General features: G+C 53.1%; 1 protein-coding gene across 7 annotated transcripts in view; it reads right to left on the bottom strand.

Annotated features, from left to right (window-relative positions):
* Positions 1-17,934, bottom strand: part of CACNA1C (calcium voltage-gated channel subunit alpha1 C) — a 462,078-nt gene that overhangs the window by 382,290 nt on the left and 61,854 nt on the right. The window contains exon 1 of one of the 7 annotated variants that reach the window (XM_027968047.2): positions 8,854-9,429. The exons of the other annotated variants lie outside the window; for them this stretch is intronic. Coding sequence (XP_027823848.1) covers positions 8,854-8,902 — 49 coding nt within the window. The 5' untranslated portion in view covers positions 8,903-9,429. Of the gene's footprint in view, positions 1-8,853; positions 9,430-17,934 lie in introns of those variants that run through there. 7 annotated transcript variants of the gene reach the window in all.

The following is a 17,934-nucleotide window of genomic DNA, read 5'->3' as shown; positions in this document are numbered from 1 at the left end:
GGGTGCAGGGTCTGTCTCTGGGCTGATGAAAATGTGCAGGCTTTGGTGATGATGATTGCACAACCCTGTAAAAATACTAAAAATCACCAAACTGTACATTTTAAAGGTATATGAAATGTATCTTTTATGGTAAGTGACATATCTCCACCAAGATGTTCTTTAAAAACAAATAAATGGATAACGCATGCAGTCTGGGAGCTCAGCCTCCAAGGATGGGCCCCAAACTCATCAGACCCAGGTTGGAGAACGGAGGGCCTATTTCCAGGGGGGCAGATCACTGGGGAGACGTTCCAAGAAGGCAGGGAAGCAAGGCCCTGCCATGAAACGGTCATCTCAAAGCCAAAGCTGGGCAGATGGAGTCCCCACTGGGATCTGAGGACCAAGCAGGGTCCAGGCAGGAAGTTTGGGAACAAATGCACAGCTCGGAGAGGGGACGGCGAGCGGAGGCGTGCGGAGTGACCACAGGGCAGCACGAGCACTCAGATGTCCGTCCACCGCCCTGACCGGTGGGAGACGCAGCTTCCACAGTGCACATCCAAGCCGTGCGACACGAGGCTGGTCCAGGTCGTCTCTCCTCGGCCCCAGGTAGAGAAAGGAGAGAGACAGCACGTGCTTGGAAAGTCCAAGAGACCTGAACTTAATTCTTGGCTCCCACAGCATCAGGATGACCTTGACCCCATTATCAAGACCACTGCTCCTGAGTTCCCTCACGTAAAAAATGTCGTTAACACCCTCCCATAGGATGCACGGGTCTTCCCAGGTGGTGCTAGTGGTAAAGAACCCACCTACCAATGCAGGAGACGCAGGAGACTCAGGTTTGTTCCCTGGGTCAGGAAGATCCCCTGAAGGAGGGCATGGAAACCCACTCCAGTATTTTTTCCTGGAGAATCCCACCAGCAGAGGAGCCTGCTGGGCTACAGTCCATAGGGCATGACTGAAGCGACTTAGCATGCAACACCTAGGATGGGCATAGGATGTAACGGTAGGAAGAGTGTACAAAGCATACTGCTCCTGCCCAGCATACCATCCAGAACAATGGATGCTACAGCATATTATTTTAAAAATAAAAATGTAGACATTGATGCCCCGGAGATCACAGGCCCAGAGGCTGGGAGGCAGGAGGCGAGTGGTGCAAGGCGCAAAGTTAAACGCACGTTTCCCAGCACACATTTTGACGATGAGATTATTTTTGCTTTGGGGAACTAAAGGCTAGTCTGTTACTTCCCATGTAAAATTAAAGCCCTTTCCTGTTTGATGAGTGTCTTAAGATGCCACATGGAATTGCTCCCTCCCCTTACCTACAGACTGCCAGCACATTTGCTATATGTTTGTTTTTTTTTTAATTAGCTTATTTTCCAAAGCCAAGGTTGACATTTGAAGCAAAGTTTTATTTGCCAGGCAGCCTGTCCTCCAGGTCTAAGGAGTTGTTGTTTAGTTTTGAGGAGTTCACGTGGACAGCGAGGACAGGTTGATCGCCCAACCTCCTGCTCTCAAGGTCTGGACCAGCAGAGCACTTCTGGCTGGCTCAGGAGGCAGAACTTCGGCCTCAGACTGCACATGGGGACCACGTGCCATTGCCATGAGGAAGCCCGGCCTCCCTCGGTCCTGACCCTCCAGCTGGTTTCACAGTCCTGAGAGCCCACGGGCTCAGGTTGGTTGCCAAGAAAACCAGAAGACCAAGCCTCTCCCGATGGTCTTTCCCTTCTCCTTCGATATTCAGTATCAGCCAGGCCGCCTCAGATTCTATTTCTCTTTGTTTCATGTTTCCATCCTTGAAGTTTTGAATAATGTCAGCCACCCAACACCACCTTCAACGCTGCTTGAATGCTACGGAAGTTTCATGGCCCTGCTTCCTCACACGCTGGTTTTCTGTGATTTGCTAAAGCCAGCTGCCACCGCACAGCAATGTACGGAGCCTCATGGCTGCCCTGCAAAGCCGACTGGCTAAGGATTACTGTCTCCATCCCACAGATGAAGAATGGGGACCTGATTCTTTCAAACGTCTCAGAGAAAGACATAAAGTCAAAAAATGTGACCCAAGTCATTTTTCTAGGTGTAGGCTTATTTATTTTTCTTTCTTCCTTTCTCTTCTTTGCTTTTGCTAACTAACATCTTTGAAAGGTTTTAGCCCAACATGGATTATTTTGGAAGGAGAAAAGTATATAAATGACAGAACATGACACAATGGTTACAAAGTAAATAGAGCTTAATTGAGTAATCAAATCAACATTTCTCAACATTTCTGCCCACAGGCAATACGGAGAAGAACATTCATTTACTGTCTGAGTTTTGGCTTGCTTCTCTAAAGGACAGGAGACAAGATTATTTTATTTTCTTTTCAGCTAGGTTCCAGCAGGCAGCACCATGAGTAGACGAGTGTATTAAAAGAAAGTCCTGTTGGCAAATGGGCAGCTTGAATATTTCATGAAATGATGGCAACACTGTGTTCTGAAATGGTGGCTTCCTCCCGGGACCTCAGAGGCCACACCTCTGTGGGTGAGCAGGGCTCAGGCCTGGTCCTAAAAGCTGAAGAGCAGCTCAGCCTCCAAGGCCTTCCGGTCTCTGGGAGCATCAGGTCGGACACCAAAGGCTCAGAGATTCTGGGGATCATGGAGGCAGGCTGCAATGACCCCCTCCCCATAGACCTCTCCTTCTTTAAATGTCTCCTGGGAAGAGGAGGGGTCCTGGGGGTCTAGCCCTGACAAGGGAGCAGGGGGGCCTTTGTTCCCCTAGCTCAGGAGACTCGGGGGCTCCCTGGCCTCTGACAGCTGCAGCCTGACCACCCGTGCTTTCTACCTGTTCTGCCTGTAGCTCACCTGCATGGCTACCCTGCCCTTGGTTTCTACACACAGCAAAGCTGGCCAGTCCATGAACAACTGCCAACCCCTTGCCAAGGGGGCCTGGCAACACAGGCTTGTCGCTCCCTCAGGGGAGCCCTGACTGGGGCAGAATGGCGGGAGCAAACAAAAAGGCTTGGACGCATCTCCATTCACAAAACAGTGATCTGAGTTTTGTAGTAGTTTCTTGTGGACATGAACAAACTTCTACTCTGTTGTGTAAGAAGTGTTTAAACCTTTCCAATGAAAGATAACCCCAAGTCAGTTTCTAAATCTACTATCCAGAAAAGACTTTAGCCAGAACAAAAGCAGGGTCGGGAGAGGGATGGGGGAGGGCAAGAAGTTTATTAGGCTAAGTCTAACCAGAAACCCTGAGCGATGCTCTTAGAGCATCGGCATGCACCGAGTAGGTCCAGAGATGGCAGGAGGATGGAGAATGGAGGTGGGTTCCAGGCCCGACTCTCCTGAGTGATCCTGCAGGGGCCTGTTTGCTCATCTGGGAACGGCGTTGGTTCCTACCGTTTCTCTTGCCCGTAAAATCTTCTGATCGTGGAAAGTAAATTCCCTATTCTAGGTCTGCTTGACAGACAACACGCGTGTGGAACGGCCCCCTCCCTCTCCCTACACACTCTCACACACGCACACCAGAGGACACCCGGGAAGCGGCCCTGTGATGAAGAGCTGCCTGGGGCCTGGGGATGGGACTAGTTAGGCCTCCTCTCCCTCACCTCCATTCAGAGCCAGGTCTCCCCGGGGCTCTGGGGAGGTGAGGGCCTGTTTTCAACCTCTCTTTGTCTCCTGAGCTGCAGGCCCAAACTGCCCCCTCTGTCCTGTAAATCCCCACCGAGGTGAATTCAGTCCCACAAGTAGCAGCTGTGCGTCCCACATGCTCCCAGACACCCCAGGGAGCTGGGCCTCCTCCTGCAGCCCCTGAGCCCCAAGTCCTCTCCCAGCTCTGCCCTCCAGGGCTCCCACCCCATCTCACCCAGCAAAGAGGTGGCAAGGCCCCAGAGGCCCCAGGTCAAGGCCTGGCCTCAAGCAACGGGGACCCATCTGGGACCTGGGCCCCACAACACAGGGGTCCTGCCAGCCCCCACCCTGCTTCCCCGCCAGGGAGTCCCTGCACCCGACTTTGAAACAGCGCTGAAGGCCCTCCATTTCCCCAGAGGGATCCTGTCACTTCTACTTGTTTCGTACAGTATATAACCTTGAGGTTCATCGAAACAGGTGTTTACTAAATTATTTTAATAATGACAGTCGTGGCTGGGAGTGTTGCTTCATTATCAGAACACTTAGCACTTATGTCACTAAATATTTAGCACCTGATATTTTGCAAAACAATTCCCCATGCCATTTAAAAATTTTTTTCTAATCAGTCTTCTCTCATCCTCAGAGCCCACGATAGACGTAGGCAACCGTCAGGACAGAACCTAGAAACAGACTCACTCAGGGTGATTATCTTGCTAATTAGCCTTGTTGTTAAGTCTCCAGGTGTTTCCCAAACCATCTGATTCCTTATTTTTTTTAAGATTTTTTTTTAAGGTTTTTTTTTTGGATGTGCACCATTCTTAAAGTCTTTATCGAATCTGTTACAATATTGCTTCTGTTTTTTGTTTGGGATTTTTGGCCCTGAGGCATGTAGGTCCTCAGCTCCCTGACCAGGGATTGAACCCGCACCCCGCTGCACTGGAAGGCCACGTCTTAACCACGGGACTGCCAGGAAAGTCCCCCAACCAGCATCCTTTAGTTCACACTGGAAAATAAAATTATCTCCCGATTTCGAACGCGGAGCACGAACTCCAGAGTCCCTGTGAGGAGCTGTCAACTGACAGGTCACCACCAAGTGACCTCCGACCCCAGCCGGAGGGTCTTGGGCCAGGAGGGGCGGGTGCTCCAGCCCCTCACTTTCACTGCCAGGTTGGCGCCCGGGGCCCTTGGACCCTGGGAACTTGCCTCAACAGCCGAGAAAGCTCATCCCCCCCAGGGTCAAGGCTATGCTAGGAGGTGGAGCAAAGAAAGGGATGGGAATGAGAACACGGGGAGGAGGGCGGGGAGGGGGGCAGGACCCAGTGCTGAGAAGCAGAACAGATAGCAGTCACTTCCTACCCGAGGTCTCAGGAGCTCTGCTGCCATTCCCAGCAGGACACCAGCCAGACTCATAAACAGAGATCAGCTGTGAAGTTATACCCACTTGTCTCTGTGTTTTTCCCCTAATAAATCTAGGAGAATGTCTTCTTGCCTTTGAGCAACCCCATAGGCCAGCCCCTCCCAGCCCCACACTCCAGCAGGGCCTCAGGCCGGCCCTGGGACCCACCAGCCCCTCTGGTCACCAAGCCCTGGTGAGATTAATCTGGGGAGGAAATACATACAGGGAGGATGTTAATACAGGGCCGTGACAGGTTCAGCCTAGCGGATGCTGCCTGTGCCAGAGGTCACTGCAGGGCTGGGGCAGGAGGAACGGCGGGGTGGGAGAAACCAAAGTGGCTTCAGAACCAGAGAGGGAAGGCGGTCGGTGAGGGTGCATCATGTGCACGGCGTGGCACCCCAGTCTTCCGGGCCTCTGCCCTGGGGCAGGTACGCCTTCGAGGCCCAGCAGCCAAGCTGCCCTCACCTGTGCCTCCCACCGCAGGTGCCCCTCCTGACGCTCGGACCCTGGAGCGCCACCTCCTGGAAGAGGCAGGAAGCACAGCCCCTCTGGTCTGGGGGCTGCTTTCATCCCCCCAAGGGTCAAGGCTGTGCTAGGAGGTGGGGAACACAAAGATCAGCAGGCCCTCAGACCCTGATCCGAGATGCCCCTGGGTCTCCGTCTGCATCCAGCTTACACCCAGAAGAACCCACCTCAGGCAGTTCTAAGTCAGAGAAAACTGAAGGAAGAGTCCCAAGTCATCTCCAAGACTCACGGGCCAATGGCTCACCATCTCCTGTACCTGTAGCATCAACCTATAGAGAACCGTTCGCCCAACGTGAGGCACAGGTGTGCAACGGTACAGGGACTACATCACCAGTCTTCCTGTCTGCCATGTACCAGGTCCCCAGAGGGCATTAATGGCTCTTGTGTAATCTATTTAAAATAGCTCTTCTTTACTCAGAGTGTGTGTGTGTGTGTGTGTGTGTGCGCATGCATGCACACACATTTAAATACTGTTAGCATGTGCTCCGTGGAAATAATGAATAATTGATTTTTGTAATAGATTCGATTGTCTAGTACTCTGATACACTGGAAAGTGTCTGAGTGGTACTAGGAACGGTATTTGGAAACTTAAAAGCCCTTTTCTCCGGGTTTCTCCACACAGAATCTGAGAAAGAGAAGCTAATGTCAACCTGCACAAGCTGGGGTGCAGGTAACAATGCCCTCCGACCCCTGACTGTGATTACTATCACTTTATTACGATGAGGACTGTCCTGCCGCATTGCTAAGTCCCGCTTTGAAAAGAAAAGCACGGTGTGTCTTCCGCTCCCAGAACACGCCTCCCCCTCTGCCTCATCTCCAGCAGATAAGGGACGTTCTGATGTTTTATTTGTTAAATGGTTGACTATTAAGAAACTCATTTGCTAGCTGGAGCCTGCAATGGAAAATCAGCCCAGAAAAGTGGGAGGCTGGCGAGCGACCAGAGCAGATGGGAGATGGAGGTGAGGGGAGGCCCACGAGCCCCTTCCAGTCTGGACCTGGGGTCAGGGGCCAGCCCTCGGGGAACCTGCGGGCTGTTCCAACGTGCTGACGCCTCTCCACACCCTGACCGCCGATCCCTGCAACAGCACTGCAAACCAGGACGAAAGGGCCCATGCACTAAGCGATGGGAAGAGGAGGGTGTAACCCCCAGCCCCGGCAACTTCTCCGGCCCTCCACTCTGGCTGCCTGACGTTATCATCCGCTCCTCCGGCCTCTCCGGTCCTGAAACCCTGACCCCGGGCATGTTCCACGGCCCCGTTAGTTCTGAAGCCACAGCCAGCCCTTCCTGGCAGACGCTCCTGCTCCTCCAGGTCTGCCCCTCCTCCTCGCCTCCTGCCCCAGGAAGACCCCGGCAATGCCAAGGATGGGGGTGGCTGGGAGGGAGAAGACAGCAGGGAGACAGGGGTCCTGGTGCTCTCACACCTGAGAACCACGTCCAGGAAAGGAGGCAAAACTGCTCCGAGAATTATATAATCACTGCGGCTTCAAGGGAGAGGACTGGGATCCAGGTTGCCATAGCGTTTGTGGCGTGTGGCTGGGAAGGCAGCGCGCCCGGCCACGCGCCCTGCTGCCCGCCCCTCCATCTTCCTCGCAGACCTCACAGGGCCTCTGCTCCTACTTTGAATGTCTGCTCCCCGCAGACGGGAGGGGAGGAGGCGCTGGGGGATGGGGGGGCAAAAGGAAGGGGAAAAGGGGCCCAAAAGGATTTGTCCTACAGAGAAAGGGGGCCCTAGGAACTGCTGAGGATTATCGCCACGTGAATAACAATCATGACTGCAGGTCGCTGCCACTGTGGGACAGCCAGGACGTGGCCACTGGGCGCTCCGCTTCAAGGCTGCCTGGGCTGAGCTGGGAGCCCCGAGGGCAGAAACCTACCCCCCTCCACTCTTCACAGACATCACCCTTTCTTTTGTGTCACTCCCGCCTCCCTCTGAATCCGTCCAGGACTCCATCAGGAGGGGCACAGCGGAACAGGTGAGGGGTGGGACATGGGGACAGAGCTGCCCTCCTGACCCGAAAGCCACGGCTCACCCTAGAACCCATGGCCCTTGACACAATCGTTTGCACTAAAAGAGGCCACAGTCTCCCCACAGCCACCCAAGCTGGAGATCAGTTTTAGGTTGGACAGAGCCCAGGGAAGCTGCCCGGCGGCCTCTGGCTCCAAAAGGGTAGGAACTCTGCCTGCTAAGGGTGAGGCTGGGGGCCAAAGGAGGGAGGAGGCTGGAAAGGAGAGACACGGAGACAAAAACCACCAGGCTGTCCTCACAGGAGCACCTGATGTGCCCAGGCAGTAGCAGGACCAACAGCGACAGGTACTGAGAAGGAAGAGGCTGGAAGGAAGCATGTAAACAGGGAGGCTTGGGAAACTGGGAGAGGCAAGGCAGAGTCTGCACCCAGAGGCAGAGGAAGCCACTGGGGAGGCCCAGCCGGAGCTGGAGGCAGCCACACTCCAGCAAGACCGGCCCTCTCCACTCCATATCGACCTTAATTGCTGAGCAGTGCCAAAAAATAATAACTTGTTAATACGGGCGGGGGGGGGGGGGGTGGTAAGGGAGAAAGTTTCCAGGAAGCTGGGAGTTGCCTGAAAGCCTTCCCCCCTCGCAGGGGGAGCGGCTGACACTTGATGCCAAGGATGGAGACGCTGGAAAACACTGGGCGACAGTGTACAGCCGTGTGAGCTCGGCACACCCTTTATTATTGCCTTAAAACATGAGAAAGCAGGGCCCACACACCGCCCGATTTCTAACCCCCGCTGACATCCTCAGGTGCTAGCCCGCATGTGGGTGCGAATAAGAACACACGGGGCGTGGGCGCGCGGGGTCAGTGGCTGCAGAGAGGTGGGAGGGTGTAGGTGAGCCGAGAAGAGGGACACAGGGAGAGGGAAAGAGGGGGAGAAGGAAAGGGAGAGGCGCCGAGACTCACAGCCTTCTCTCGGCCCCCACCCGCCCCCCGGAGCGCGCTGCCCAGGCGGGGGCGCGGGGCCGGGGCGCCGGGCAGCGGGCGGGGGCGCCGGCCGGCCTGGTGCGGGGCGCGCGCTCCCGCGCGCGCTCCAAGCCGCGCCCGGGCGAGGCGAGGACCCCGGCCCGCGGGGCTGGGGCGTCGCCGGCCGGGCAGTCGGGCTCCCCTGGAGAGCGCGAGCCAGCGAGGCCGGAGCAGACACTTGGGAACTTTTCCCCTCGCCCGGAATTTCTCCGGACGCGCGGCTCCGGGGGGCCCGCGGGCGCAGGCGGGGGAGGGGCGGGGATTTTCCGCTCGGTTCGGCCCGGGTCCCGCGGGCCCCCGGCCGCTCCGGGAGAAGGACGCGCGGGCGAGGCCGGCGGGCGCGGCGGCGGGGTCCAGCCTTACCTTGGTGGTTCTCCTCCGGAATGTACATCCTCGTGTTTTCATTGACCATGGACCAAGAATCGTGTGAGCAGGAGAAGAAGCCACGAAGAGGAGGAAATGTCAAACACCCCCGAGCGGGTCTGCCCTGATCCCTGCTCCGGGCCGGCTGTTCTCGTGCAGATCGAGGAAGCCGTGGGTCTGCAGCAGCTCTTCTTTACCTCTGGCGATTACCTGATCCCCATCATTGCATCAAACACCAGAAACCGTTCCTTTCCACTCCTGCCTCCTTCAGCGGGGCTGTCGCGCATCCTCAGCACATCCGGGCCCCTTTCAAGAATTCAGCGCCGCACCTCTGGCGGCCACAGCATTTGAGAAAATAAATGGGGAGGCAGAGCGAGAGGAGGCGGAAGGGGAGAGGGGCGCGCGGACCCCGGGGCGGGGGGAGGGCCCGCCGGCCGCCGGCCCGAACCGTCTCCGCCCGCTCTCGGCGCGTCCTCCCCGGCCCGGCTCCGCTTTCTCTGCCCGAAGGTCCGGCGAGTCCCGAGGGCGAGGAGGCAGGAAGGCGCCGCCGCTCCGGGCCGCGCCGCGCGCCGCTCTGGCAGGAGCTGTTTCTGCAGAGGCGGCGAGAGGGAGCCGCGGGCAGGAGCGCGGAGCGCGGCGCTCACCCCGCGGCCCGCCGCCCCGCCCGCCCGCCCGGCGCGCCCCAGGCGGACGCGCTGAACGCTTCCAGATGTGGCGGCGGCGCGCGGGGCCGGGCGCACGGCGCGGGGCGCACGGCGCGGGGCACGCGGAGCCGACTCGAGCCCGGCTAGAGCCCCAGCTCGCCCGATTGCCCGCGCCTCGGCCCACATGCCGTCCAGACACACCCCTCGCGCCCCGCCCCGGCCCCCAAGTCCTGCGCGGGCGCCAAGGCGGCAAGGCCTCGGGCGCGCAATTCCAGGAGGGGCTGCCATCAGCCCACCTAGAGTCTCGGCGGGTCGGGCCACTGAGCAAAAGGAGCCGCGATGCCAAGGCTCTGTTTAATCGATTAGGACCAGGGCGGTTGCACGAGTGGCGTGGAGAAGCGAGGATGGGGAGAGACAGGGCAGGGAGAGAGGGCCCGAGGGGCGGAGCCTCCTGGAGAGGCAGCGGTGCCCAGATGTCTGAGCAGATTAATAGACCCGGGTTTCTTAATTCCTCCGAGGCACCGGAGCACGTGTGCTACTCGAGATCCTTACCTTCTCCTCTTAATTATTTCTGCCACTCCAGCGGGAATCCACGGAGCGCTTTCCTTCCGGAGCGGCGGACCTTTCTCCCCGTCCTCAGGCAGCCACAGAAGGTCCATGGCACCCCCTGCAGGCCCGGGCTCCTGATAGTGGGCTGCCCGGGCCCTGGCAGGGGCGCCTACAGCTCCCACTTGGGAAAACAGCCCGCTTCCTACTCTCAGACCCTCACTCCCCAGCCGCCCTTCTCCCCGCGGGGGGAGCCCATCCATCTCCCGTGTCCGTGGTGTGACAGCCCAGACCCGTCTTCCTGAACGCCAGGCTACACGGCCAACTTAGTCTCCCCTCGGGCATCTCAAAACCCAACAGAGCCAATGCGGAATTCCTTGCTTTCTGTGCAAAACTTGCTCCTCAACAGGCTCCCCGTCTCTCAGTTGATGGGCCCAAAGATCTGGAGTGGTTCTTGATTGCTTTCTCTCATCCGGTCCTTCGCGAAATCCCGAAGACTCTTGAATGTGACCACGTTGCAGTCCCCCCGCAGCAACCCCAGCCTGAATCCACATGCCCCTCACTTGAGCTCCTGCAGAGGGTCTGTTCCCTCTTCGAAGCCCTCCTCTCCTTGGGTGTCTTCTCAATACAGCACCTAAAGGGTCATGTGTCAGCACCTCTCTGTGCATGGGCACCTACCTCTGACCCTCCTCCGCAGGGCTCCCTGTTCACTTAGTAAAAGCCGGACCCTCAGGGCAGCCTCCAGGGACCCCCGGCCGCTGAGTCTAGGTGCCCCCAGTGCCTCTCCCCTGGCGTCCCTGATCCAGCCTCACCCTCTCCGCTCTGCGCCCCCAGGCTCTCCAGGACACCCCTCCTTCTCACTCACACACCCCCAGAGCCCTTTGCTCTAGCTGTCTGCCCTGCCTGCAGCCCCCGCCTCAGCTGTCTACCTGATGAACCCCCTCATCTTCAAGACTTTGCTCAAATTGCACTTTCTCAGCGAGGTTCACCCTGACCGCCCCACTTAGTATAGTGGACCTGTGGATGGATCTTTATGGTTCATCGAGTCCGCGCCTGTGGAACCGCGAATACGGAACGCCAAAATGCAATCGCAGATACCGGGAACAGCCAAACACCTTTTTGTAAAAGGAGCTTGAGAACCCACGGATTTCAGCATACACAGAGGTCCTGGAGTCAATCTCCCACTGCACCTAGCAGCCCCTCCAGAGCCCTCAATCTCTCCTTCCTCCATTTTTTATTTTTTTGTTTAATCTGTGTAACATACCATATAGTCTACTTATTCATTTATTGCATGGTTTATTGACTGTTTGCCCCACTAAAACGTAAACCCCGTGAGGGCAGGGAACTCTGTGCTTTTTGCACACCAGTTTATCTCAAGTGTACAGAACAATGTCTGGCAGAGGGAAAGAGTCCCTAAGATGCCACCACAGTATGCATCAAAATGCCTCTGTAGGCACCCGGATTTGTGCCTGAATCCTCACCAGTTCAGCCCCATTCCTTGGGCCAAGGATTTGGGCCCCAGCTTACAATGCCAAGGCCCCTGTGAGAGGTATTAAGCTCTATCCATCTTCTTCATTCTACCGTGAACAGTGGTCTAGATTTGGTTGGTTAGGAGAGAAATCTGGCTTCTTTACCATTCTGGTGTGTTCACACTCAATTTTCAAGCTAAGAGAAAAAAATCAGAAACGACACAAATCCAAAGATCCCTTCCATCTAGCTTTAGAGTGCACCACCATAGGCTGTGTTTCAGAGGCCCGTGCACCTGTTTATTTGTTTAAACTAAAATTGTTTTGCAGCCCTCTACACACTGCACCACAGGAATAATGACAATATCGGACAGTGCTCAGTGGGCTGGGCTGTGACATCCTCAGTGCAAGGACAATGCTGGTGCTACTGTTGTGATTGCCATCCCCATTTTACAGATATGGAAACTGAGACTTAGAGACTGTGTGTCCAGAGTCATCCAGTTGGTAAACTGTGGAGCCTGGACTTAGCCCAGGAGATTCTGGCTCCAAACACATGGTGATACCATGATCCTATGCTCAAAAGGGGTGCCCAAGGGTGACCTTGGGTGGGACAGGGCATGGGGCAGTCTAAAGTGACAGGAAAATGATTGCTTAAAATGATTAAAAGACATTTGCTTCTTGGGAGAAAGGCTATGACAAACCTAGACAGCTTATTAAAAAGCAGAGACATTACTTTGCCTACAAAGGTCCATATAGTCAAAGGTATGGTTTTTCCAGTAGTCATGTATGGATATGAGAGTTGGACCATAAAAAAGGCTGAGCACAAAGAAGAATTGATGCTTTCAAACTGTGGCACTGGAGAAGACTCTTGGGCATCTCTTGAACAGCAAGGAGATCAAATCAGTCAACCCTAAAGGAAATCAACCCTGATATTCATTGGAAGGACTGATGCTGAAGCTGAAGCTCCAATACTTTGGCCGCCTGATGCGAAGAGCTGACTCATTGGAAAAGACCCTGCTGCTGGGAAAGATAGAAGGCAGGAGAAGGGGGTGACAGAGGATGAGATGGTTGGATGGCATTATCAACACAGTGGGCATGAGTTTGAGCAAACTTCGGGAGATAGTGAAGGACTGGGAAGCCTGGTATGCTGCAGTTCATGGGGTTGCAAAGAGTCAGATACTCCTGAGTGACTAAACAACAACACAGTAGCTAGAAGTTGAGAATTAAAGATGAAAATCTATCTTTGGGTTTCAGAATAAATGATAGCCCACTCACTCTGTGAACTCTTTTTTAAATATTTGTTTATTATTTATTTTTATTTATCTTCATTGTTGCCTGTGGGGTCACAAAGAATCAGACATGACTTAGTGACTGAGCCATCACAGCAAAATGATTGCAAAGAATGCCTTAGGGGGTTCACAGGGAGCTGGGTAACTGAGAGCTGGTGCCCCGTGTCAGGGCCACTGGCAGGATTTACAGCCAGGCTTTTCTCCAGGTAGGCGCCATGTAAATCTAGCAAGTAAATATTACCTTCATGCCTCTCCAGTTTGGTTTTTCACTTATCTTTTCAGCTGTGAAACGTATTTTTTGCCTTCCAGAAAAAGGTACTTTCTAAATATTTGGTCTCGCAACGAGCACCCATATCTCAGCTTCTCACTTTGGAACACAGCCCTGGGTGCTCCCTTTCCAGGGAACAGATTCTCAATGTGACAAACAGAAGCCATCCCGGATTCCTACTGGGGTTTGGGAGGTGGGAGCCGAGGAGGGATCTTTCTGTCCTTCGTGACCTGACTGTTACCCTTCAGTGAGGCTCTCACCTCTGCTCTCCTGGGAAGGGTGCTAGAGACAGGCACTCTTCCGGTGCGGTGTATGGTGTAATATCTGGACGCGAATGTGCCTTTTCTCCAGCCGTCTTCCCACTACATCTTAAATGTCTTCAGAAAGAGAACTGTGTTCATTTTTCTTTGTGTGAGTCTAATGCTTGGTGTACAGGGACACTCACTGTATGTTGAGTGAATGATTCATTCTGGAAAAGATTCCTTAAAGTGATCACAAAAAAATTTTTTTGGAACCAATTAAGAGTGCACTGAATTTGTTAATTACAATACATTTGTAAGAGTGAAAAACTTGGAAACAATCTAAATACCCAACATAAAAGGTTGGTTAGAAGAAAATAGCAAGAGATTATTGTAGCAGCCACTATCGAAAACAGTATGCTGTGCGCTCAGTCACGTCCAACTCGTTGTAACCCCATGGACTGTAGCCCACCAGGCTCCTCTGTCCGTGAGATTTTCCAGGCAAGAATATGGGAGTGGGCTGCCATTTCCTACTCCAGGGGAATCTTTCCAACCTAGGGATCAAACCTGCATCTCTTGCATCTCCTGCATTGGCAGGCAGATTCTTTACCACTGTGCCACCCGGGAAGCCTGGGAAACAGTATGGAGGTTCCCAAAAAGCTAAAAATACAGTTACCATATGATCCAGCAATCCAACTCCTGGGCATATATCCAGGAAAGATGCAAACTCTAATTCAAAAAGATACATGCACCCCAATGTTCAAAGCAGCACTATTTGTAATAGCCAAGACATGGAAGAAAACTAAATGTCCATCAGCAGAATGGATAAGGAAGATGTGGTATATTTATATACTTCACACAATGGAATATTATTTGCCCATAAAAAAGAATGAGATAAAGGCATTTGCAGTGATGTGGATGGACCTAGAAACTATCCTACTTAGTGAAGTAAGTCAGACAGAGAAGGAGAAATATCGTATAATATCACTTATATGCGGAAGCTTAAAAAGGGTACAAATGAACTTATTTACAAAACAGAAATAGAGTCAGAGCCTGAGAAAACAAACTTATGGTTACCAAGGGCAAGGAGGGAAGAGATAAATTGGGAGGTTGAGACTGACACATATACGCTATCATATACAAAACAGGTAACTAGTAAGGAGCTACTGTATAGCGCAGGTAACCATAGGCAACATCCGCCATAAACCACAAATGGAAAAGAATAGATACATACATACATATGTATATAAGGAAATCACTTTCTGTACCCCTGAAACTAACACAGTATTGTGAATTAACTGTAGTTCAAGTTTTTTTTTTTTAAGATTTTTAGTCATTTGCTCCTCAGAACAACCCTATGAGGGAAGCACCATTACTCCTACTTTACAGACTACTGTGGGTATGGAAAATCCCACGGGCGGAGGAGCCTGGTGGGCTGCAGTCCATGGGGTCGCTAAGAGTAGGACAAGACTGAGCAACTTCACTTTCACTTTTCACTTTCATGCATTGGAGCAGAAAGTGGCAACCCACTCCAGTGCTCTTGCCTGGAGAATCCCAGGGACGGGGGAGCCTGGTGGGCTGCCGTCTGCGGGGTCGCACAGAGTCGGACACGACTGAAGCGACTTAGCAGCAGCAGCAGCAGTGGCTATGGAGAGCTGGTCATGCTGTGTACTATGAGGGTCACGTCACAGCTGATGAATGCTGGAAAACCTGTGATTTGAACCCAGCCGTCTGTCCTCAAAGTCTCTGCTGTCACCTGCCTCGTGGATAAACCAGGGAGCACCCATACAGAGATGTGAACCACAACAAGGAATTATACTAGGGACATGGACAAAGACTATTTACACTATAAGAAAACAGGCTATGAAATTTTATGTGTGTTATGATTCCATTTTTCTTCTAAAGGCAAGTATGTGTTTGAACTAGGAAAAAGGCTAAAAAGTGTTCATCCTGAAATGTTGACAGTAACTTTCTTTGGGAGGTGGGATGACGGGTATGTTTTTCTTCTTTCTTCCTGCCTGGCCCACAGCTTCGGAAGCCAGACCACTGGGCAGAACCACACCCCCACTAGCCCCCTGCAGCCAGGAACACCTCTGAGGAGTCAGCCTGGATTAACCCTCCCCTCAAAGCCCCACGGGTCCCTTCCCGTCATCTCCCTCTGTCCACCCTGACCACCTCTCAGCACTAAATGCTGCCGCCGCCTCCTGCAGAAATAACCTGTCCAGCATCTTTGCCCAAACGCTCACCCTCCAAGGTGAGGACTTAGAGTGTCAGTCATTCTGTGCAGAGGAGAGAGGCCAGGAGCTCCAGGTAACAGTGACCTTCTGGGAATATGTTTCAGACTTAAATTTCTAACCCACAGGATTGTCTGTGTGTAAGTATTTATAGGGGTGGGCATTTCAGACCAGGTAAAGATGATAGGCAAATAATATGGCCCTCCTTCCATGTGCCTTCCAAACCTCTTTACCTTCGTGAAGGACCACATAGGACCATGTAGGGCCATTCTTCCCCAGAGGCCAGACTGGAACCTGATTTTACAGCCATGTTGTCTGTACACATTGCATTGAATGAAAATGCTCCTGGCAAGTCAGCCCCATCTCAGCCCCAAGGGGAGGCCAGAGTGTTTGGAGGTGAAGGGGCTCAGGCCTCATTCACATCATCCTCACATCACAGGGGGAACAACAGGGAGGACAGGCCCACCCTTGTGATCTCCAGCGACTCAACCCCAAGACAGAAAGCGGCAGGTTGGTGGCCAGCCTGGCCCTGGCGACTGGCCCTCCACATCTGGGTCTCATTCTGCATCAGCAGGACACCAGTCCAGGCCAAGGCACACGGCCAGCTGGGACTTCGCCTGTGAAAAACCAGGTAATGGGGCCCCATGGCCTACAGCTTTTTGCAAAGAGAAGCCAATGCAAGAAAGCAGATTAATGTTTGAAATTATTTTCTTAGCTTCTCATCAAGGCCCCCGGGGAAGTCAGTTTCCTGTGGATGACCTGCTGACTCCAGAAGAAACCCCACAGACCCCTTCATCCCCAGCTGCCCACTTCCGAGGGGCTTAAAGGCCACATGGACACAGGTTCCCACGTGTGTTAGTGTATTGTGTCACTCTAAGTCACTTCAGTCGTGTCTGACTCTTTGTGACCCCATGGACTGTAGCCCACCAGGCTCCTCTGTCCATGGGATTCTCCAGGCAATAATACTGGAGAGGGTTGCCATTTCCTTCTCCAGGAAATCTTCCAAACCCGGGGACTGAACCTGCATTTCTAAAGTCTCCTGCATTGGCAGCCGGGTACTTTACCACTAGCACCACCTAGGAAGTTGGTGTCTTAACGCTGCCAAAAACTGACAGCTTGCTGGGTAGTTTAAGATGACAGACATGTTTCTGCCTTTCAGTTTTGGAGGCTAAAAGTCTCAAATCCAGCAGGGTCATGAATATGAAAACAGGCCACACAGATAGGAATCTCTCCAAATATTTACATCCTCAGGAAGGAAAACCAAATGCCCTCAGACTGATCCCACTTGGTACTACAGCTGGCTTAGTCACTGTCTCTGGGAAGCTCCAAGCCCCTGGGGTGGAGGCGTTATAACTGATCACCACCACTCTCACAGAAGTTCAGTGCCCCATCACACATCTGAGGCAGGCAGAGCTGAGTCCGGGGGCTTACAGGACACCCAGAAAGGATGCCTCGGGAGGCAAGCATTGTTAACTTACCAAATCACTTCCATTCAATAGCCAGGTGGAGCCTGGTGCAACCAAGAACCTGGCGGCTTTCAGTCACGGCAGGGCACTCCCAACCATCTCCTCACACGACCCTGTAGAATCAGCACTGCCCTAGGGAGGTCTTGGGTAACGATCATCCTTGACGACCAATGGCATTCCTTCACAGTTCACCGGTTTTGCCATATTGCCATATTTCATATCAGATTAAAATTTCCTGCCCTTCTCATGTTCAGTCCTGTTTCTATAGCCATTGTTTGCATTGAATAGAACTTCATTATTTCAGTATTAATCACCAAACCTTGGGGATCACTTTTTTCCCCAAATTGACTAATGCTGCTTATCAAGTGACACCTATATAAACTTCTGCTGCAGTTTAGTCCCAAAGATATTCTGTTTTCCTCCACTCTGGCCACATGGAAACATTCATTTCTCTCCTGTATCTGGACACACTATTCGGCTGGTTCTGACCAAAAGTACTTGAGTCGAGAGGGATGTGTCCCTTGCAGGTTGAGATCATGAGAAGCCAGTGGTAGGGCCCCTTTGTTCTCTTCTGCCCTGAAATCCAGATGGACTCGCTGTGAGATAAAGAAGAATGCACTGGCCAGGATCTCCCAATGCCTTTGTCAAGGAGAGCCTTTGCACTGACCCCATCTGGACATGCAGCATGAGAAGCACGTAAGCTTTTATTATATGAATCCCCCAAAATCAGGAAGTCTCTGCCGATGGATACCATTGCCTGTCCTGACTAGCAGACTGACAGAAGTCAGCAACTCTGTGTGTGACCTACGGGTGATCAGAGATGTGCCAAGTTCTAATCAGTTGAATCGGTTTCCATTCCAATCATCATAAAAGTCAGTCAATGGTTCTAATTCATAAGAGGGAAGGTTGTAACCATAATGACCTTGTGG

This window comes from Ovis aries, chromosome 3 (assembly GCF_016772045.2).
Source record: "Ovis aries strain OAR_USU_Benz2616 breed Rambouillet chromosome 3, ARS-UI_Ramb_v3.0, whole genome shotgun sequence".
NCBI lineage: Eukaryota > Metazoa > Chordata > Mammalia > Artiodactyla > Bovidae > Ovis > Ovis aries.
This window is presented reverse-complemented; position numbering and strand designations above follow the sequence as displayed.